The sequence below is a fragment of the Stylophora pistillata genome, chromosome 13 (genome assembly GCF_964205215.1).
Source record: "Stylophora pistillata chromosome 13, jaStyPist1.2, whole genome shotgun sequence".
Lineage (NCBI taxonomy): Eukaryota > Metazoa > Cnidaria > Anthozoa > Scleractinia > Pocilloporidae > Stylophora > Stylophora pistillata.
In genome coordinates, this window is record NC_142531.1 from 21075547 (window position 1) to 21098416 (window position 22870).

At 39.7% G+C, this 22870-nt stretch overlaps 2 protein-coding genes and 2 pseudogenes across 13 annotated transcripts in view; 1 reads left to right on the top strand and 3 right to left on the bottom strand.

Annotated features, from left to right (window-relative positions):
- Nucleotides 1-1912: 1912 nt before the first annotated feature.
- Nucleotides 1913-22870, top strand: part of LOC111329334 (putative ATP-dependent RNA helicase DDX60) — a 48644-nt gene continuing 27686 nt past the window's right edge. For 4 of the 12 annotated variants that reach the window (XM_088742281.1, XM_088742288.1, XM_088742280.1 and 1 more), the window contains exons 1-2: nt 1913-2070; nt 2193-2276. The gene's annotated coding sequence lies outside the window, so the exon portion shown is untranslated. Of the gene's footprint in view, nt 2071-2192; nt 2277-12583; nt 12668-21900; nt 22120-22870 lie in introns of those variants that run through there. The other 8 variants (XM_088742285.1, XM_088742291.1, XM_022934000.2 and 5 more) reach the window with 4 other exon arrangements.
- Nucleotides 5789-10825, bottom strand: LOC111329337 (uncharacterized). The gene is made up of 5 exons (XM_088742292.1): nt 10245-10825; nt 9536-9663; nt 9172-9248; nt 8771-8891; nt 5789-6576 (listed from the first exon to the last, which is right to left on the bottom strand). Exons 2-5 carry the CDS (start codon nt 9635-9637, stop codon nt 6526-6528), a joined length of 351 nt encoding a protein of 116 aa, XP_088598418.1. The 5' UTR covers nt 9638-9663; nt 10245-10825; the 3' UTR covers nt 5789-6525.
- LOC111329336 (uncharacterized) lies at nt 17561-18341 on the bottom strand (annotated as a pseudogene).
- Nucleotides 18282-19007, bottom strand: LOC148718123 (uncharacterized; annotated as a pseudogene).

The window sequence follows — 22870 nt, forward strand, 5'->3', positions numbered from 1 at the left end:
ACATGGCTATTTTAAGAAGTAAATATTGCACAAAATTGCACTCAGTGGCTAGCTACAAGAACCACTGCCTCGACAACTGTTTCATGTAGGTATTCTGCGTATTCCTCGCTGAGTGAGACTTGTCAGTGGCAGTCATATGACTGACCTTAAGGTTTAGAGCCAGGGGCTCGATTTTATCTAACTTAATAAATACAAATTCTTGCCAAGGAATTAATGGAATAGGAAGCAGGCCGCAGTTGTTGGTGCTGTCTATAATCTCATTATTATTTACGAGCAAATAACCGTGTTATCTGATGTAAAGGCATGCAAATGCTGCAGGGATGAGACCAATGTAAGAAAAGAAACGAAACGTGCACAAGAAAACTTCATCGGAATAAAACCTCAAAATAGTTATACTGTAAAAGAAAACCTGTTCGCCCGCTAATTTTCTAATAGACGACGTCTTTCCCGGGGATGTACGTAAAAGGTAATGTTAGTTAGCAGAGGACTAAATCGCTGAAGGATCCAGAATATGCAACATTATCTTACTACAACGACCTACAGATTCACACCTACAGATTCACAAGCATATCATAAACTAAGCCTGATTTTCTAAGAAAGTAACGCTGTAATTTCCTCGTGTAGATTTTACCATGTTTTCATCCCGAGGGTCTCCTTTCTACGTCTTCTTGAGAACGGAGTGTGAAGCCGACTTAAATAATTTGCGGTTTTCGCCCTGCAGAATGCTATTTCTCCCCGTAGAAATGACGAGACCGGAGATATTGTGAAGAATTCTTAGGAGGGCGGTGTCCGTCCGAATGAGGATAGGTAATAATATGATTTCGAGCGAAATTTTGTGTTATTAAGCACGAGTCAAATTTTCAAAGACGACAAAAATGCATAGGCAAATGACTTGTTGTAATTGTTTGACACTCTAATGCGGGGTTCAACAAACGCAACGGAGTGTTTGAGTCCCTGAATGCTGAAAATGTCAAGAGTTGCTATCACACCGTGCCTACTAATGCGAAGCTCCAGTTTTGTCGTTAGGAACGTAAGGAAGGTATTATTTCAAGAGGGCACTGGCGTCGAGGACGTAAGATTTTCGAAAATCAAACGAAGGTGCGTTATGCTTGGAATTTGAATTTTGTACAAAATACTTCCAAAACTAAAAGACCGTCAGGGAGATCTTCTATTCAAGGAGCCAATAAGGTTACTAACATTTTGGTGAATTGGTCTTTTAAGGGCTGTTGCTAGCTTTACAAATTTGATGCGTTAATTATGGTTAAAAACTTCCCTTATTTCTAGGAAATGGTATTCATTCAGATGGTTATATCTTTATTCAAATGGAAAGGGCACCCGGAGATATGGCAATATGCACTAGCTATAAATAGCCCACTGCATGTTTATCAAAGCTCAGGTATTTTTTTGAAGCGCAAGTTAAAGTGGCTTTGATAATCATCCTTGTGAATATGATTGTTCCTTTCTCTTTGGATCAACAGATTCTCCTTATAGGCAAATATGTTCATGATTTATGTTCACGTTGTGCAATGGGTGATTATAAAGATTTGCATAGTAATGAACAGTCACACTCTCAACCTTAAAAAAGATCTGAACTAGTTTTAAATAAGAACAGATTTACACCGCTTAAGTGGCTGCACTTTTGCATCTTGAGAATTTCTTGGGCAGATTTAGGGCAATTTAACTCGGTTTCAGTTGATCTGCTTTGCCCTCCAAGATACGTCTGCGTGACGCCAACCAAACAAATTCGCTCCGGACAACACAATCACCCCGAAACCGTGCATGACAAGCGATGATATTACTTTACCCTAGTGCCCCTTCTTTCAGGGTCATGTACAATGAAATGGAATTAATAGCCGCTAATTCCAAGAATCAGATTTTACATATGTTCAAGACCCACTTTTGACCAGTATGCTTTGCGTGCGGCGTTGACCATCGGTGGCTATTAACACGATGTTGATTATTCCATAAGCTTTGGTCGCCCGTAAGAATCTTGTTCCATCGCCCTTTTCATCTGTATTTCTCTGCGTTTAGTCGTTGCTTCAAGAAGTTTATTTCATAGGGAAAAATTTGGTAAGGTTTTTGAGTTTTTTTAATCGTTTTTGTCGCGTCTTTTGACGGTCGCTCTTATGATCTTGCTTTCTCGTAAGTGTGTAGTATTCAAAGGTTCCTACTGAAAATTTGATGTTTTGTAGCACAGTGAAAGAGTGAAAAAAGAAGATCATTCTTTGAAAGTCACAAGGCTTTAAACGACCACTACGTCTCGACGGCTTTGTAAGGTAAGCTTTGTGTACCTAGAGTAAATTGTCCTGGGTTTGTCCGCTCCCTTCCCGATTCAGTGGGTATTTGGTGTTCTTAATTCTGCCGTTTTGGCTATTTTTGACGGGTCAGTTTTTCTGTTTTTGAGCCAATAATCTTGTGTGTTTTTCGGTTATGGTGGCCGTGCGGTTTGCGGATTTCCCGTTTTTCAGCATTTGGTTTTCGGTTTTCATTAAAATACTGACGCGTTTTCGGTTTTGGTATCAGATGTGGTCTTCGGTTTTTCCTATTTGGATTTCGGTTTCTCTTCGAAAAAGATACCGAGATTTCGTGACAGTGCGTTTTCTTTTATGTCTTTCCTGGTCAAGGACTGATCGCAAAGCAAAATGCCCCCACGAAATCGCCCTTCTTTGCTGTTTGCTTGCCATGCAAAACCTGATTGTGGCTAGTCAACAATTACTTTTGGTTCTGTTGGGAAGGATTCGGCTTTTACCAATCATGGAGACTTTAAATCAGTTGCTCAACAAACGTCGACGCCGCCTTCGACCTGTAGAATCCTGGTATGAAATCGTAACTTCCATGAAGCCTTTTTCCGTTGACATTTGAGAATGGGGAGATCGAGAGAGTCATTCGACAACTTACTAACGCGACGTTCAATTACGAAATATGATGACCAGTTGAAGGGTATCTGTCAAGGGACAATAGATTTTCTCGCCCGACAAAAAATTGTAGACCTTCAAAAGTAGTTGATGGCATCTTTGAAGTTTGGTGGCTCTTGTGAAAATTTTGGTGGGTCAAAAAAATCGTTCGCACCGAAAATCATTTCGCGTTGACACATTTTTTTGCAAAACAAACAAAATTTCGCGTAGTGCGAACAGGCTTTTAGGCACAATTTGGCGATCCCAAACACGTGGAAACAGGGCGGAAATTACTCTTGATTCACTTGACTCGCTTGTCAAAAATGCTTCGCTAGAAAAGCCGTCATAGTTCCAATTTTTTGTATAACTTGCCATGGTATAAACACCATGATTTCAAGAGAAGTAAAGAAGTTATGGCTCTCCCGTGCTTCGTAGAACGGTAAGCGAAAAATAACGATAATTTTGAGCATGTGCCTTTGTTTAGAATTTCGTAAAGTTTACTTTGGGGAAATAAATGTGGGATTTTTAAGAATTTGTCGAAAATCGTCGACGAAAATACCTAAAATCACGCCATGTTGCGTATGCATGACCATTCACAAGAGCAAAATCGTTTTTCTTTTAGAAATTATGGCAACTCAAAAAGCGTACAGAACAATGCAAATATACTGACCCCAGCTTGGATATGATATTCTCGAATTTTCAAAGTGCTTCATTTTACCGTTTGGTTAATTTCATTCGTGAGGTTCGCTATGAACAGAGAAGCACGCCGCTGCAGCCAAGATCAAAACCGGCTTAGTTTTCAACGAATTCTTCGTAGCTCACTTTTCACATTTGTATTCTTTATACAGTTAATACAAATTTTTCTGAACATTCTGAAGGAAACCTTAAAAGGGCTGACAATAAAGCCAACTAGTTCAAGCATGTATTCAAATGCAGTTTACCGTGACCCGTTTTGAGACTATATGCAAATTACGTCTTGCATGAAAAGCAACACAAAATTTGCATATCTGGCTGAGGTATTCTCAGTGGCCAAGATTGGTTCTTTTATGCCATATGTCTCTTTCCTTTTGTTTGTGACGATTGTTGTTCAGAAGTTTTCAATCAAATCAGTCCAAACGTAACGAGCCTCACGCCGTTAGCAACCGAAAAAAGTCTAGGTATCCAGCAGAGAATCCGTACTTTTAGTCCGCATTCTCTGCTGGATACCAGTGGCTTGCTTGGGTAAAATTTTTGATCGTATTTCGCTCCTAATCTGATAGAGGCGTCAACTTTTACACAATCATGTCATCATCCTATGGCGTGAAAAGGTAATTAAAGAAGCCGTATCCAAAAAAAGTGTACATGGCCGGCGCTTAAAAATAGTGACAAGATAAAGCGCTCGCCCGGAGTGTGTTGCGGCAGTTACAGTCACGTCGAAGAAACATTTCTTAGTCAATGCTTGCGGATTTAGTTAACTTTATTAATACTGACATAGGCTGCGACGCTTATTTACTACGACATTTAACTGGCGGCCTGAGTGTTTTGTTTTCTAATCAATTTTACCAGATTTTTGTTTTCGGATCGGAAACAAAGTAAATTCCAGAACCGACGACTTTTTTTCCGCTGTGTTCGGAATCTTTGACAGCTGACGCTTGGTGCTGTAATTTTTGAGCATCCGGTTACCAGTTATTGGGAATAAACTCGGCGTATTACAACCTATAATTTCTTTTGCTGTTTAACGCAGAGTCCACAATACATGGCGGCTTTTTCTCACTGATATTTTATGTCGCATTTATAGTTTACACCTGTTCCAGTTTTTTTAAACGATATTCATGCAGTACACATAAGATTCTTTGTCACTGGCCTTCATATGACCTATATTGGTGCCGGAATCCTCTAGATAGTTGCGAGAGAGTACAGACATTATAGGTACGATGTGATTAACGCACTGGTGTTGAAAATCTCTTTGCGCTACCTCCTCCGCTACGATGATTAAAATCGTGAATAAACAGAGACCGGGGGTAATAATAATTGTTTTCAAATCAAGATAGATGTTGAACAAGCTGACAAAGCTTTTAAACAGACAAAGACCAACTTTCGTTTAATGACACGTTACGAACAAGTTTAAACTCCCTTGAACTTTAACAGGGTTCGTACTGTCTTGCAAGTCTGTTAATTTCAGGGCAAGTCCCCCAATGAATTTAACCAATCCTTAGAAAGTCCTTGAATTTTTATATTCTAAAAGCTTCTTGAGAGGGGTGGGACGTTGACTTTTTCCGAAAAACCAACTTTAAATACTGAGTCAAGCGCTGTGCGCTAGAGTGGTTTGGAAATTAACTTAGAGCGCGGTAGATCCAGTAATGCGTTATTGACTAAGCAGGAAAACTCAAACCTGAGCCAAGCGATAAGAGCCAAGCGAGAGCTTGCCTGCAGGTTACACAAAGACAAAATGGCTGCAACGCTGGCCACCGCAGAAAACGAAAAATAAGCAAGGGTTAATAGCCAATCAGCTCACAGAATTCGCTGCATCTTGCACCGCTTGCGAAGCCAGCCATATAAAAAGGAAAGATAATACATCGGCGTAATATAACTCTTAAAGCAAGAATCTCTCCCAACATATTCATCTAAGGTAGTAAAAGTTTAAAATGTTATGAAAGCTGAAAAAGAAAGGGTTCCGGTGTCGCGCTTATTCAGAGTTACAAGTTTGAATGGCCAAGGGGTGGGCACTTATTCAAGGAAATACAGTATATCGATCACTTGAGGCTGTGCGCGTTACTTCGTGTTGTTTCATACTTTATATTATCTCATATTACCCAGTTTGTCAGGAAATCAATCGTCGTCGTGTGTTTACGCCCTACAAAAACGTCGCATCAGAGTTTCACGATCTAGCTTCGCAAAGAAATGTACCAGCAGTGTTTTGCCTTGTGTTATTTATTGAGTTTTTTTGGCAGCATTTTTTGTTTTGATGTTCTCTTCCCGTCGCGGTTTGCAGGGCGACTTTTAACAGTAAATGAAGCTGTTTTTCAAATTTTTGTCTCAAACGGCTATTTATTCTTGTCGCTCTGCTGTAGATATAGGTGAAGAGCTCAAATAACAGAAAAGTTTGCGTCACAAGAATTTCTTCACATTATATATGCCAGAAAACCTCAGGCATTACTCTGAATGCAAGAACTTCAGCCTGGGTGAACCAGAAAGGATAGACACTACTTCCCTATATTAACCATCAATGAAAAGCTAAGTAAGTCAAATATCTCAGAGGCGCTCAGGCATTAAACTGAATGCCAGGACTTCAGCCTGGGTGAACCAGTAAGGCCGATAGACAACACTTCCCTAGATTAACCTGTGAATGTCAAAGAAAATAAGAATGTTAGGTATCCCAGAAGCACTAAGGGATTACTGTGAATAGCAGAACTTCCGTTCAGCCTGGGTGAACCAGAAAAGATAAACAACACTTCCCCGTATTGACCATGAATGAAAAACTTAAAGTATGTTGTATATCCCAGAAGCGCTCAGGCATTACACTGAATGCCAGGACTTCAGCCTGGGTGAACCAGAAAGGATAGACAATACTTCCCTATATTAACCATCAATGAAAAGCTAAGTAAGTCAAATATCTCAGAGGCGCTCAGGCATTAAACTGAATGCCAGGACTTCAGCCTGGGTGAACCAGTAAGGCCGATAGACAACACTTCCCTTGATTAACCTGTGAATGTCAAAGAAAATAAGAATGTTAGGTATCCCAGAGGCACTAAGGGATTACTGTGAATAGCAGAACTTCCATTCAGCCTGGGTGAACCAGAAAAGATAAACAACACTTCCCCGTATTGACCATGAATGAAAAAACTTAAAGTATGTTGTATATCCCAGAAGCGCTCAGGCATTACACTGAATGCCAGGACTTCAGCCTGGGTGAACCAGAAAGGATACACAACACTTCTCTATATTGACCATGAATGAAAAGCTAAGTATGTTGTATATCCCAGAAGCGCTCAGGCATTACACTGAAGGCCAGGACTTCAATATGGGTGGACCAGAAAGGATAGACAACACTTCCCTATATTGACAATGAATGAAAACTTAAGTATGTTATATATCCCAGAAGCGCTCAGGCATTACTCTGAATGCCAGGACTTCAGCCTGGGTGAACCAGAAAGGATAGACAACACTTCCCTATATTGACCATGAATAAAAAGCTCAGTATGTTGTATATCCCAGAAGTGCTCAGGCATTACACTGAATGCCAGGACTTCAGCCTGGGTGAACCAGAAAGGATAGACAACACTTCCCTATATTGACCATGAATGAAAAGCTATGTGAAACTTTGTTATATATCCCAGAAGTGCTCTGGTATTACTCTGAATGCCTGGACTTCAGCCTGTGTGAACCAGAAAGGATACACAACACTTCGCTATATTGACCATGAATGAAAAGCTATGTAAGTTATATATCCCAGAAGCGCTCAGGCATTACACTGAATGCCAGGACTTCAGCCTGGGTGGACCAGAAAGGATACACAACACGTCCCTATATTGACCATGAATGAAAAGCTATGTATGTTGTATATCCCAGAAGCACTCAGGCATTACACTGAATGCCAGGACTTCAGCCTGGGTGGACCAGAAAGGATAGACAACACTTCCCTATATTGACCATGAATGAAAAGCTATGTAAGTTAGATATCCCAGAAGCGCTCAGGCATTACACTGAATGCCAGGACTTCAGCCTGGGTGGACCAGAAAGGATACACAACACTTCCCTATATTGACCATGAATGAAAAGCTAAGTATGTTGTATATCCCAGAAGCACTCAGGCATTTTTCTGAATGCCAGGACTTCAGCCTGGGTAAACCAGAAAGGATAGACAACACTTCCCTATATTGATCATGAATAAAAAGTTCAGTATGTTTTATATCCCAGAAGTGCTCAGGCATTACTCTGAATGCCAGGACTTCAGCCTGGGGGAACTAGAAAGGATAGACAACACTTCCCTATATTGACAATGAATGAAAAGCTAAGTATGTTGTATATCCCAGAAGCGCTCAGGCATTACACTGAATGCCAGGACTTCAGCCAGGGTGAACCAGAAAGGATAGACAACACTTCCCTATATTGACCATGAATGAAAAGCTAAGTATGTTGTATATCCCAGAAGCGCTCAGGCATTACACTGAATGCCAGGACTTCAGCCTGGGTGAACCAGAAAGGATAGACAACACTTCCCTATATTGACCACGAATGAAAAGCTAAGTATGTTATATATCCCAGAAGTGCTCAGGCATTACACTGAATGCCAGGACTTCAGCCTGGGTGAACCAGAAAGGATAGACAACACTTCCCTATATTGACCATGAATGAAAAGCTATGTATGTTATATATCCCAGAAGCGCTCAGGCATTACACTGAATGCGAGGACTTCAGCCTGGGTGAACCAGAAAGGATAGACAACACTTCCCAATATTGACCATGAATGAAAAGCTAAGTATGTTATAAATCCCAGAAGTGCTCTGGTATTACTCTGAATGCCTGGACTACTTCAGCCTGTGTGAACCAGAAAGGATAGACAACATGCACTTCCCTATATTGACCATGAATGAAAAGCTAGGTATGTTATATATCCCAGAATTGCTCAGGCATTACTCTGAATGAAGGACTTCAGCCTGGGTGAACCAGAAAGGAAAGACATAATTTCCCTCTATTAACAGTGAATGAAAAACTAAGTTTGCTATATCCCAGAAGCTCTCAGGCATTACGCCAAAGGCCATATAAATCTTAGAAATATGACAAATAAATATATATCTCAGAAGTGACCAGGCAACACTAAACAAAATAATATTGTTACAGGATAAGACTTCAAGAAAATAGAATTTTTAAATGATACAATGTTGACTATGCCTTACTTCAATGGGTGCACAGAATTTAAAAATTAAAATGTCATACACTGCAGGCAGAGCACATAAATTAACATCACATGGCTCCTCTTCAAGGAGAAAGAGCAAGTCATCTCTTAACCCCTTCCATCTGAAACAGACAGAAAAAAAAACAGTGAATAAAGTTTCCACCTCTATAATCCAAGCTTACCATATTTTTGCTGGTAACTGGGTAAAAGTGAAGAACAGCTCCCCTAAAAGTCTGTTGGCCAACCCTCGGCCAACTGTCGGCCGGCAGTATGCCAACTGTCCATCAAACTAAGTATCCCAAGTGAGATTTAAAGACATGTATTCCAATAGAAAGTGAAATACCATACTGCAAGCTGGAACTTTTTATGCAAGTCAATGCAGAAATGCAGAGTTGTACCTACCCCCCAATATTTGCTTTGCTCTTTAGGAAACACTCAGCAAAGGCTTCCCCAAAAGGAACATCAGGAGAGGCACATTCCTACAAATAAATTGCATGTATCACTCAATAATGAATTAACTGAGCTAAAGTCATATAATGTTCACTACTAATGGTAGATATATAATCACTGTTCACCACAGATAAAATATTATCACTTTTATGGACACCTTTCGTCTGCCTTTCTGTAAAGTCAAGAAAGCCAAGAAAGCTCTCACTAATTGATTATAAATAAATTGCATAACAAATACCAGTAGGCTGAATATGTTTTGTGTTATTGTATAATTCCACTATGATGCATGTCATTTAGCATTGCAGGTATAACCTACCTTAATAACTTTGCAGAATACACAGCACTCTGTGTCCAATCCTTGCTTGCAAAGTTCATTGATGTATTTTTTGGCATCACCAGCTCTTTGCTTGAGCAGCATTATCAGTGTTTTGTAATCAAGAGTAACTGTCATGAAAAAAGACAAGAAGATAACAAGAAGTTGAAGTTAAAATAGCTACACCAAAGATCTCAAATGTTATACTTTCCCAGATATTTTCTAACACTGCCAAGCATAAAATGGATTCAATAATTACTATCACGTAGCTAGACATGTAACATAAAAACATTGCAAAAATAAAAAATAATAAGATAAAAAAAAATATAAAGAGTCAAGATTGGCACACACAAATAACCTGGAAATTTAACTTTAAAGCATCTTCCATTAACCACTATTCCAGTTTTCTCAATGGCATCCCTCTGGCGATTTAAATCTTTTATCGTAGAAAAATAGAAATGAAATAAATTATAATACTGTCAAGACCCTATCAAGGAAACAAACCCGAAATTTCTCCTAAAGTAGCCATAAAAAGTGATCATAGCTAGAAGACTTAGAGGCTCAGCGTAAAATCAAACTCAGCCAATTATGTGATTTTCCTGCCAAGCAGAGATGAGTTCTGATACACCGTGAAACCAGCATTCACAACAAAACATAAGACAGCAAACTCACTTTTTCTAATCTTAATAAAAATATAAACGTTATGACTTACCCCGGTTCGTCTTAGCTTGAAAATGCTAAGTAACGTTTGCCAAGCTTTTCTTGATCCAGGATCAAGAATTTATTTTATCGATCAACCAAAGATATCTCACCACTTCTCCTTCTTCGAATTTCTGCCGGAAGATGGTAGAAACAACTCCAACTAGAGAGGCGATGGCCACTTTGTTGTTCTGAACATATCGGTCATCCAAGCTTCCGCCATTTTTTAAAGCTGGACCGTACAAAACGCTTGGAAAATGTGCCACCAACAGGCTACTTCAAAAAACTTGCTGACTCTTATGCCACATTTCTTGAAATTTAAGATAAACCATTCCCTTGACTCATCTGGAGGAGAATGAAGCAATTCAACCCTTCGAAGTTTGAAGGGATCCATAACTGCACTCGACCGCGGGAAACTAAACATTCCCGCTTTTGCTTACGCATATTAATATGAAATCCAATCTCCAAATGTCAATAGGCCGATCCAGCCCCTAATAAACAAAAGGCTTCATTGTACCCAGCAGGAACAGAGATTGTACAAATTCAAGCAACAACTCAGATTACTGCGAGCAATTATCGAAAAAGGCTGGCAAGGCGATGATGGAAACTTATCCGGTTTATGACGTCACTCCATAGCAACCAGCCTTTTCGAATATTTGAACTTCCGTTTACCTGGGCTCGTGATGCAGCAAAGAGGTCTCGATGGTTTTCCATTGACAGAACTACCTCACATAATTTGCAAAGCGCGATAATATAATATGATAAATTTGCGAACATGGACTGGCGACAATACTCCCGAAAGAGCAAAAACTTCCATCATTTTTCCAAGAGCAGGAACACGCAAAGTATTGTCTTCCTTAAATTTAGAATTTTTATTTAGGTCGCAAAAAAAAACATGCACTAATGAGGTCAATTTAATTACATAAAATTGAGGTGTTCGATTCTTTAAAAGTAAGTAACAAGAAAGATAAATTCTTGGTAAAATAGTTTATTAGCGACCTAAAGAGAAATCTGCTCCCCCAAAGTAACACATTATAGAGAGAGATCGCATACTTCATTCTTTCGTTGTGTTTCGCCTACCGTTTTAGGCAACACGGGAGAGCCATAAGCTTTTTACTTCTCTTGAATACTGGAATTCATCTAATCTTTATGAAATCACGGTGAAATCACGGTGGCAATGACAAGTTGTACAATAACTTGGAACTGTGATAGCTATTTCTAGCGCAGTTTTTTGGATACGCAAGTCGAGTGAATCATGACCTATTTTAAACCTGTTCGGTGTCGCCAAATCGATCCCGGGACTGAAAATGAAACGTTTTCGTTTTTTCGGAAGCAAATAATTTTTTTCAGGAAAAAACTGCACAGTAATTGTATACTTTCTAAAGGCTACTTGTATGCATAAGAACAGCGAATTTTTGTTTTGTAATTTTGCCGCGCAATGTTTGATTTTTGCACTGATTTGCTCTCAAGACTCAAATAGCCTTTCGGTGGGATTACTTTTGAAATATTATGGAATTTGTCGCCAAGATTGATCGTACGTTGGTTTTATAGGACGCCATAGCTCTTTTATGTCACACATTCAGTAGACTGCAGCTGGCTTGTTGGGAAAGCCATTTCATGCGTGATCGTGTGTGACACAATGATCGACGTGATCTTGAAACGGGAAATCAACCAGCGCCACTACGTTATTTATATTGTAGCCTGCGATTTTTAGCGCTGCGTTCGCGCGTCGGTACTCTGTCTGTTCCATGTGTTCGCAACCGATTCAAGTTGTCGTAATTAAACCTTTGAGTTTACGCAGCGATTCCTTCTTTATTGGCGCAGCGTAATTTCTTAGAAATCGAGTCCTTCCAATACTGGTTAATCGCATTTGACCCTTTATCCTGACGAATAGCATTCGTGTCATGTCGCCTTCCAAAGAAATCTCCATACTATCTTCCGTCTTGTCATTTTTACCGGTAAAATAGCATTTTACAGAGTGAAACTCCCAAACTTAACAGGTTTTTTTTTATCAGTGAGTTCAACCTTTACCCAACTACGGAACTGGCCGGGTCTACATTCTTAAATTTTAGAGCCAGTTGCTCGATTTTATCTGACTTTATGAGTACGAGTTCTTTCCAAGGAATTACGAATAGGAAGCAGGTCGCAGTTGTTGGTGCTGTCTATAATCTCATTGCTATTTGAAAACAAATAACCGTGTTATCTGATATAAAGGCATGCAAATGCTTCAAGGATGCGAGCTGAAACAACGACCAACAAAAGAATTACTGTAAGAAAAGAAACGAAACGTGGAAAATAATAATAATAATAATAATAATAATAATAATTTATATTTATATTCTATTTATATAGCGCTCATATCCTAAGCTCTTGGCGCTTTGCAACACTGTGCGGGGGAATTTACCAGACTGCTAAGCAGTTTACAATCGATTAAAGGTAAATCTAACGATGCCCCCTCCCCCCAATTTCCAGTAAACACATCACAGTAACTAATTAATAGATGCAGGAGACGGGACCTACGGTTTATTCGTCCCTATACGCGAAGACTAGAATGTCTATCAATTTCTTGATGTTATAGAAAGGTAGCACATTCTCCTCAGTTATTTTAAGACCCTGAGTGTTGGTCCGGCGGGGGTTTGAACCATTAACCTCCCGCACAACAGTCCGACAGTCAAGCAATTGAGCTAACCGGGAGGCGGACAGGAAACCTTGATCGGAATAAAACCTCAAAATAGCTATACTACATGAGAAAACTTGTTTGCACGCTAATTTTCTTATAGACGACGTCTTTTCTGGGGATGTAAAAGCTAATGTTAGCTAACAGAGGACTAAATCGCTGAAAGATCCAGAATATGCAACATTACTTAACCACAACGACCTAGAGATTGAGACCTACAGATTCACAAGCATATCATAAACTGGGCCGGATTTTCTAGGAAAGTAATGCTGTAATTTACTCGTGTATATTTTCCCATGTTTTTATTCCGAGGGTCTCTTTTCTACGTTTCGTTGAGGACGGAGTGTGAAGCTGACTTAGATAATTTTCCTGTAACTAGCCATTGAGTGCAATTTTTGCTTACTGTTCACTTCTTAAAATAGCCATATACCGCAGCATAAATATCATGATAATGTAGACCAGTTCCGTCGTTGGGTTAAGGTCTTGGAGAAGGTACCGGACGTACGCTATGGCTAAATGCCCGGAAGCTGGGCACCGTCTTAAATAGACTAAATGCCCGGAAGTCGGGCGTTTTCATCGAATTTCTTTTTAAAGGTTCTTTCAAAGTTGTTAAGAATATCAGATGTTCGTTTAGAATGTCAAGCAATTCCAACAATATATCTGTTTTTTTTTAGTGGACGAGTTCTGCCAGCTTGTGCACTTTACAATATTTATCGGTTGTCGACGCTTATAAATTTTTTATTTTTTTACGGCACACGTCTACGCCTAAAATTCAAACTTAATATATTATGTATTCTTGTTGATACAATAACCTTCAGACCCCAAAATCACACACAGAACGCTTGGGCGGCCTTTGCATAATTCACGTTCCTACAGAATCATTTTTCAGCCCCGACGACGAACTGAAGACACTTTAGTTGCTCAGTCTAAATCAAAAATATCCGTAAACGATAATTGCCTCAAATTGTCTAGTTAAAGATTGAAAAATCTTCCCCATGAATATCATCGTTCCCTTCTTGGAAATGCCAGAAGTCGTGTGTAACCATGCATGGAGAGCGTGGCGCAATACTCGCAAACAGGAAGTCGACTGAATCTCGCAGAAATCCTTGAATTTTACAATATCATACATTAATTATAAGATTAATCGTCTTAATAGTCCATTTTACAGTTGTGTGCTTGGTTGCCAAGCCTTTGAATGGGAGTGAGGCTAGGGTTGACCTTTTTTATGATACAAACCTTGCTGCCTTTCAAGTGTAAATCACTTTGTTATCATGCTAAGTCAAATACAGGTCTCTATCACAACAAGGTCACCTTCATCCTCACTCTGAATCAAAGGCTTGGCAACTAAGTTCACAACTATAAAATGGCCTATTGAGCTTTATGGTCGTCGTTCTTATAACCTTACTTTCTGGTGCATGAACGTGTAGCATTCAAAGCTTCCTACTAAAAATTGGATGTTTTGTAGCACGGTGACAAGTGAGAAAAAGAACTTATCATTCTTTGAAAGTCGCAGGGCTTTAAACGGCTGCTACGCCTCCGGGCTTCTACGAAACTGCTTCTCAGGTAAACTTTGTATATCTACAGCAAATTGTCTGGTTTTTCTACTCTCTTCCTGATTTCTGTCGGTATTTGGTGTTCCTGAATGAAACCTACGATTGACCGAAGCTTATGGCTGTAAACAATTTCTCGCTCAATTCTTGTATCAAGTCTCTCATAAACTGACTACAACACTCCCGCGGCAGCGACAGCAAAGTCCGCTATGCCATTAAAGAAAGAATTTGTGAGAACTACCCTCGTAAAGCAACCTTTCTCTCAATGAGATAAAAAAGGTTGATGAAAATGCTAAAGCAACGTCACTTCGCCCGATTTAAAATGTAATGTGAATATATTACTGCTATAATATTTCAATCTCAAAATGAAACCCGGTCATGTTTTGTCGTGTTTACATCTGTTCCTTGGTTAAACGAACGGTCGAAGACTCGTTCCTTGTCTTCCATCAAACAAAAGTTTCGCAACACAAAAATTACTAACAGTGTTTAACAAGGACGTCGCAGAAAAATAGCTCATCATACTTGGCTCGTTTTAGATATTAGGGATTCGGCTTCCGGCACACCATGGTAATTTCACATATTGCTCACGCCCCTCGAGTTCCGGTATGTTAACGCACGATTCGACATCCGGTGTGACGATTCGTAGACGAATCACAACGTTTTGGGCCTATTAGACATGTATGGAGGCTTTTCCGAGAAGACTAGAATGTCTATCCATTTCTTGATATAATAGGAAGGTAGCACATTCTCCTCAGTTATTTCAAGACCCTGAGAAAAGCTTGTTACTGATTATGAGCACCAAGTGGAGGCTGAGGGGACTACGCACTTATTTTGAAAACAGATGGGAGTGACTGAAGGTGGAATGTGAAGTTTTGGGCTATCTCGGTGTAAAATAACAACTCTAAAAGAGGCCGGACCCTAACTTTTTCGATTTTCCAGGTGAAGAGAGACTGAGAAAGAAATGGATTGCCTTCTGTCTTCGCTCTGGTAGGGACTTCACGTCCATCAAGAACTTTCGCAAACTTTGCCCCGTTTACTAGGGATAGAATTCTAACGAACAAGATTCAATCAAACTGTTTCATTCCACTCTCGTATTCGCTTATTTACAACGGGTGTGTAAAAAGCTACTCTGCAAAATTTGTAAGAAATCACTCTCTTATATGATATTTTCTACATTGTGATTGGTTGTTGCTAAGTACTGATTTAAAAGGTCATTCAAGGCTGCGTTGATCATGTAAACCGATTAATGTCCTAAAATCACAACAGGCGGTGCTTCTAGTTGTTGACATAATGTTCACACTCATCATCTGACATGTATCACGCACGAATGACAAAGTCTCAGACAGAACTTGCATAAATGCACCGAACATTTCGAGACAAAACAAATCGTGAAGAAACTTTCTGAAATTAAGAAGTTAGCAGGGGACATATTTTAATTTTTTTTTTCTTGTATTTGTATTATTTGTATTTGTATTTAAGGATTTGTACGAAGTACTGGAGAAGAAACAAGTGACATAAGTACCCTACTAGGTTTAAGCTCCAACCCAACTCTGCCCCCTCGCCCCCAATTCCCAGTAAACAGACTAGACCACATCACAGTAATCCCGTGAGTGCGGGTTCTTTAACGTCACCTGCCTAACCGAATAAACTAATTAATAGATGCAGGAGACGGGAATCTACGGTTTATTCGTCCTTATCCGAGAAGACCAGAATGTCTATTCCTTTCTTGATATCATTAAAAAGGTAGCACAACATTCGTTATTTTTTACGGATCGATAATTCGGTATTTGAGCCAAAGATCTTCTCTTTTTCGGTTATGGTGTTCATTGCGCTTTGCTTATTTTCCATTTTTCAGCATTTGGTTTTAGGTTTTAATGAAAATACTAACGAGTTTTAGGCTTGAGCTCGATATACTCTTCGGTTTTTTCCTATTTTAGTTTCGGTTTCTCTTCGATCTGAGCATTAATTATGCGCCTCCAGTAGCCCTGACTTGGATAGCCGCGAAACCTCTGTATGCTCCACTTGTCACCACTGTATCGGATTTATTAGGGTTTTAATAAATGTATTAGAGTTTTTCTGCCTTTAAAAACAAACACAACCCACAATTCCTCTATTCGCTCCGACAAAGGGCTAACGCTCGAAACGTCAGCTTTTGTAATCGTTACGGTGGCCAATTTACCTTTTCAACTTTGCTGATATATCCAAATTATTTTAAATAACTGGGAAGTGAAAATTTATCGCTTTTGACGGTTTTGCGGATGGTTTTCGCTTTTAATCGATTTTTTGCGGTTTTGCAGTTTAGGGTAAATTTTTTTCCCACAGTTTTGCGGTTTCTAATAAAGCCCAATGCCCCTCTCCTACAGGGGCCTCAAATGTAGACCCACATAGCCTTTCGGTGGGGTTACCTTTGAAATACTATGGAATTTGTCGTTAAGACTGATCTTACGTTGGTTTTAGAAGACGCCATAGCTCTTTTATACCACACATCCAGTAGACTGGCTTGTTGGGAAAACCATTTCATGTGTGATCGTGCGTACGTGGCACAATGATCGACGTGATCTTAGAGGCGGAAATTAACCAGCGTAATTTCTTAGAAATCAAGCTCTTACAATATTGGTCACTCGCATTTGACCCTTTATCCCGACGGATAGCGTTCGTGCCATGTCGCCCTCTAAAGAAATCTTCATACCGCATACCTGCCAACTCTCCCGGGTTTTGTGGGAGTCTCCAAGTTCGTACAGGTAATCGCATGGGGCCGATTAAAATTAAGGATTAATATCACTCGTGTTTTCAGAAGTTACTGAAAACACAAGTGATATTAATCCTTAATTTTACGAGGACCCATTGCGATTACTTGTTAATGAAATTGAGGGGAAAATCACTGAATTTCTGAATGCGCTCTTCAGTAATCATTCACAAGAAGCCATTTAATGTTGGCGAAGAATCAATCACCACAAACGCGCAAATGAGCTGAATGAAATTTCATTTTTACACAAACATACCAGGACATTGAAAACCAGGCCTGCTAACAAACTTTCAACTTTGAAAATATATAGTTAATACTTTTTTAAACAAGGTTGAAACGTTCAAGACGCTTTCAGATCACTCTGAATCTGATTCTTCGTTACGCTTGTATCCTCCCCTTACATCACTTGTGCTCTTCTGAACGGCATCATTCCCGGCGATGTTCAAGGTGACGGTGCAGGGACTGAGATTGTAAACATGGCCAGGAGCACACAAAGATGCAGTGGAATTTGCAGGATATAGTTGACTTAAAGCGCCTCTGGAAGGAAGAGGATTACTTTTGTCAATGGCTCGTGAAATGATCTGCTGCTCTTGTTCGTCTCCTGAGTCGTAATCGTCAAGCCCGTTGGCAGATGCGTGGACTGTGATATTCTTTATTTCACACTTTGGGATACCAGAACTTTTCAGCTTCTTTACCACGGTTTTTCGTGCACTGAGGTTGGTCAAATTCTTCTCGGGACACAGATCCTTCAGCAGTGAGCTCTTTTTCATGTTTTTCAGGATTGTGTTTGTGGTGCTTTTTCCATTGGAGTTTTCTTGTACTAAACGCTTGAAACCGGCTTGTTAATGACTGTGAGGTAAAACGGACCGTTTTTCTTCATTTCGCTTGGTCGCTTCCCTAGGTATCGTTTGAACAAAATGACGGACACCTTTCCCCATTTCCCGTAGCAAACATTTTGGGGGTGACTAGTCTGGTTTTCACGCTAAGTCCTCCATGTCTCGTCTTAGTTGGACCTTCGTCAAAAGTTAGAAATTCGTTTCCGTCGTCATCGCGTTGTGAAGTGAAATCTTCAACTTTCATTTGGTGGTGTCCTTGTCGCCCTCGTAGGCTAAAGTGCTAAGTGAGCAGCCACCACATAGTGTTAAGTAGAGCTCGTGGAGTTCCTCCTCCAAGCTGGCCGTTCTGCCAGAGGACTTCTACCTCTTCTTTGTCAAACTCCTGGATCGGTTTGGTCGCTTTCCTTTGCCCTGCTCTCGTAATTTCCTGGTCTTCCCTTCTAGGACTTTTCTGGAGTTAAGAAACTCCCTATCTCGGATGATGGACTTTGGATAGGCTTTTGATTTTAGATATCTCTCCAGTGATGCCTGCATTACTTTCAGGCAGTTGGGCTCATATTCATCCCAGTTTACTTTTCGTAACTCGGCATAAAACTGCGTCAGTGTTCGGTCGAGGACATCGTTCTCATACTCTTCTAAATTTGCTTTGAAGTCTCTTTCATTCGCCCACTTTTTAAAAACATTCTTCCAGTACTCCGTGCTTTCCTCATGTTTTCGTTTTCACTCTTGTCTTTTAATTCTTCGATATATTCCTCGTCAACTATCTCGAAACGAAACGCCATTGTTACAGAAAATCTTAGCAACAACTTTTCGATAGCGCAAGCTGTTCCTAGGCAACCTGAGCACCAATCATGAGCTAGTAATTTAGTCCTCTTCTCAAGCAGTATTAAGAAAAAATACCCTCTTCATAGACCAATCAGCATTCAGTAATTTTGCCCTCTATTTTATTATTCATTAATTCACCCGGTCTCCCAATTAGAGCACCAAATCTCCTGGGAAATGCCTACCGTGGCCTTTTTTCAACTTTTTTTCAATAATTTATTTGTTTTCGAGATGTCAAAAAGGATTTGGTGCTCTTATTTAAGCTGTTCTGAATTGGAAAAAGTAAAAAAGAGCAATCAAATTTATAGTCATTTAACAAGTATCGTTATTGGTCAGAAGTCAACTAATCAAATTGCACAATACATGATAGAAATTTGGCGCGGTTCAGGTTGTCGCGCGCGGTTTACATCGGTCGAATTGAGAAGTCTCCAGATTTTTTTACTCTGAAGGTTGGCAGGTATGCTACCGGGAAAATAGCATTTCACAGACTGAAACTCCCAAACTTAACAAGTTTTTTACTAGCGAATTCAACGCTCCTTCGTCGACGAAACGTCTTTTAAGGTAAGTTCTGCGATAATTTGTAAAAGTTGCCGGCTTTTAGTCTCTTCCACTCGTGTTCCATCTGTTTCAGTGCTATCTCTTTTTATTATCGAACAAATGCTTCTCCGTATTTGTTTGCTGAGAAGACAAAAGTGAAACTGAACGTAGCGGAAATTGCGACCAAGAAAGGAATCTGTCGTGCCCCCCCACACTTAACGCCTGTCACATATATCGAGGAGGGCACGCTCATGCAAGGTAAATTCGCAAGGAAAATTTGTAGAGGAATCTTGTGAAGCCAGCCCACGCTTGCTTGAGATTTTCGACATGATTAAAAAAAAAACTTTGATTCGCTTCGCCCTCAGATTGGTCTGCAACAATTCTACCACCTCAAGTCACTCAACCAGTCAGATGCAAAGCTAAAACCAAAAATGACATAAGATTTTTATTAGCAACCTTTGGATAGTATATGTTCACCAGAAAGTAATATAACGTCATGAGAACGAAGCATGATCAAAACGATTAATTTTAGTACACTGTGAGAGCTCACGGATTTCTGTGAATTTCAGTCGACATCCTGCTTGCGAGTATTGTGTCACGCTCTTCAGGCATGGTCACACAAGACAACAGACATTTCCATGAAGAGAACAATGATATTCACTCGGAAGATTTTTGAATCTTTGAAAACAATTGAGGCAATTACCATTAACGGATATTTTTTATTCAGACAGAGCGACTACAGTGACTCCATTTCGTCATAGGGGGCCGCAAAATGACTCTACAGGAACGTGAATTAGTAATATATCCTAGATTATGCAAAGGCGGCCCAAGCATTTTGTGTGTGATTTGGAGGTCTAAAGTTAAGGTCATGGTATTAAAAAGAATACACAGTATATCAACACTGAATTTTAATCGTAAAAATGTGCCGTAAAAAAAGAATAGAAAAATTCTAAGTCGATTTTATAGGGTGCACAAGCTCGCAAAATTTGTCCACGTAAAACACAAATAAATTGTTGGAATTGCTTGACATTCTAAACAAACACCTAATATTCTTAAGAAGTTTGAGAGAACCTTTCAATAAGAACTCGGTGAAAACTTCCGACTTCCGGGCGTTTAGTCTATTTGAGACCGGTACCCGGCTGCCGGGCATTTAGTCATAGCCTAAGTCCAGAACCTCCATCAAGACCTTGACCCAACGACGGAACTGGTCTACATCATGCATATGATATTTATTCTGTAATACATGGCTATTTTAAGAAGCAAACAGCAAACAAAAATTGAATTAAATGGCTGGCTGTGAGAAGCACCGCCTCAACAACTGTTTCATGTAGGTATTCTGCGTATTCTTCGCTGAGTGAGACCTGTTAGTGACAGTTATACTAAGCACCTCAAATTCTACAGTTAGTAAGTAATGGCTTGATTTCTCTGTACCCCCCTTGGGCCATCTAACTTATAAGCACGAGTTTCTTCCAAATAATTCATGTACAAAAGAGAGGCAGGCCGCAGTTGTTGTTGGCATCCATCATCTCATGTATGGCTATGTGAGAGTAAATATCCGTGTTATCTGACACAAAGGCAAATGCTGCAGGAATGTTAGCTGAAACGAAGACCATCGAAACGAATCGAAAAGTAGGAAAGAAACTTTCTTAGGAGTAAAAACCTCAAAACATTTATTCTTATCCTCACTCCAATACATAGCTTTATTGAATAGCAAATTTGAACTATTTGAATCTGTACTGAGTGCGTGAAGCTTCAGAAGCACTATTTAATCAACTGTTCCGTTCACGTCAGTATCGCACAAATCATTCAAACAAATTCAAACCTAAGATTGGCGTCTGTTTAAACAGTGCATTCGCCAATAACCTGAAAGCTATATGGAAAGACAATGCCGTGTTCCGTTCCCGTTGCAAATAAGCTGTCTGGCAAGAACAAACGACGTATTTCTTACTCCTAGGGGAGACTGGTTTGAGGTGCAAGCCGTCTCAGAATCCTATCCTCATGCCCACTCCGTTGAGTAGGCCATAGGAACATTAGCAACGATAATAGGTGGCAATGCGAAAATTATCTTGTACTCGTTTAATTTCGTTATTCTTTCTTGAACTGCAAAAGAAATTCACACGCAGGGCGTTCACTAATGGTCACGCATTGATAAAATTTCGTAAAAACATTGCTAAAGTATGCATACCCCTCCTTCTGAAGAGATACCTTGGCGACGACCTACTTAGTGCCAGGGGAGACTGGTTTGAGTAGGCTGATTTACCCCACAAAATGGCCTTAGAATCTATCTGAAAATTCCCTCCAAAAGAACATATTACTTTCTTAAATTCTGTAGAAAGTCACGAGAACTCCACATGTTGATTCTCTTGGATTAGTCAGAGCAATTAGCTATTTTAAGCCACACATCCAGGGACAACCCCCTATAGACTCGCCTTGCGTGATCGTGCGTCACACAACAATCGACGTGATCTCAAAACCGGAAGTTGACCAGCTCAATTTCTTAGAAATCAAGCCCTTACAATATTAGCTAATCGCATTTGACCTATTCTCCTGACAAACACCAAACGTGTTACGTCGCTTTGTAAAGAAATCTTTAAAGTATCTTCGGTCTTGTCATTTCTACAAGGAAAGGAGCATTTCACAAAGAAAAACCCCCAAACTTAACTGTTCACGAATCCAAATCCAATATTGCACAATCCGTCGTCGACGAAACGTTTTTCAAGGTAAGCTCTGCAATGATTTATAAGACTCGTGTTCCATTTGTTATAGGGCTATCTTTTTTGACTTTAAAACAAAAGCTTACTACATGGTAAAAAAAAGATTAGCCTGTACAAACCCTTTGGTCTAGCTTGGTCTCATAGAGGTCTTTCAGCATGTCGGCGATAAACAACACGCGTACGTCAGCCACCATCTCAGACAAATAAAACAAGTTTCGACTATGTTATCAAATGAATCTACGGCACTGTTTCTTGCTTTCGTCTGTTTATTATAATAATGTAAGGCCAGAAGCGAGAAATTGTTGTGAAGTAATTCGAAACCTTTCTTCTTTCTGATTTTGGATAAAAATTACTGGCAACGCGATAAAAACTGCTCCCAATGTCGAAATGGAAAGAGAAATCAGTTCTCACATACAAGTGCTTTCGGCAGATGTCGTGAACCGCTCCATGCTCGTTTAATGATATAGAGATTGGCGGGTATTTTCAGTCGGAGAAAAATTTACGGCGAAACATCAAAATACGAATTCTTTAGCACATCATATTAGACTTCTTTTAAGAAAAATATAGGTTGAAAGTCAACTACTTAATTGAATATTTATAAGGACACCAGTGGAAAATGAAAATAAACTGAAATCCATATCGCTTTGAAAAATTGGAATAAATTATCGTCTACACTGCTTTTTATTTGGTCTACACAAATTCACGGGTAAATTACATGCCGCTAGTTCACGTTCGTCGTGACTTGAGTTTTAAATAT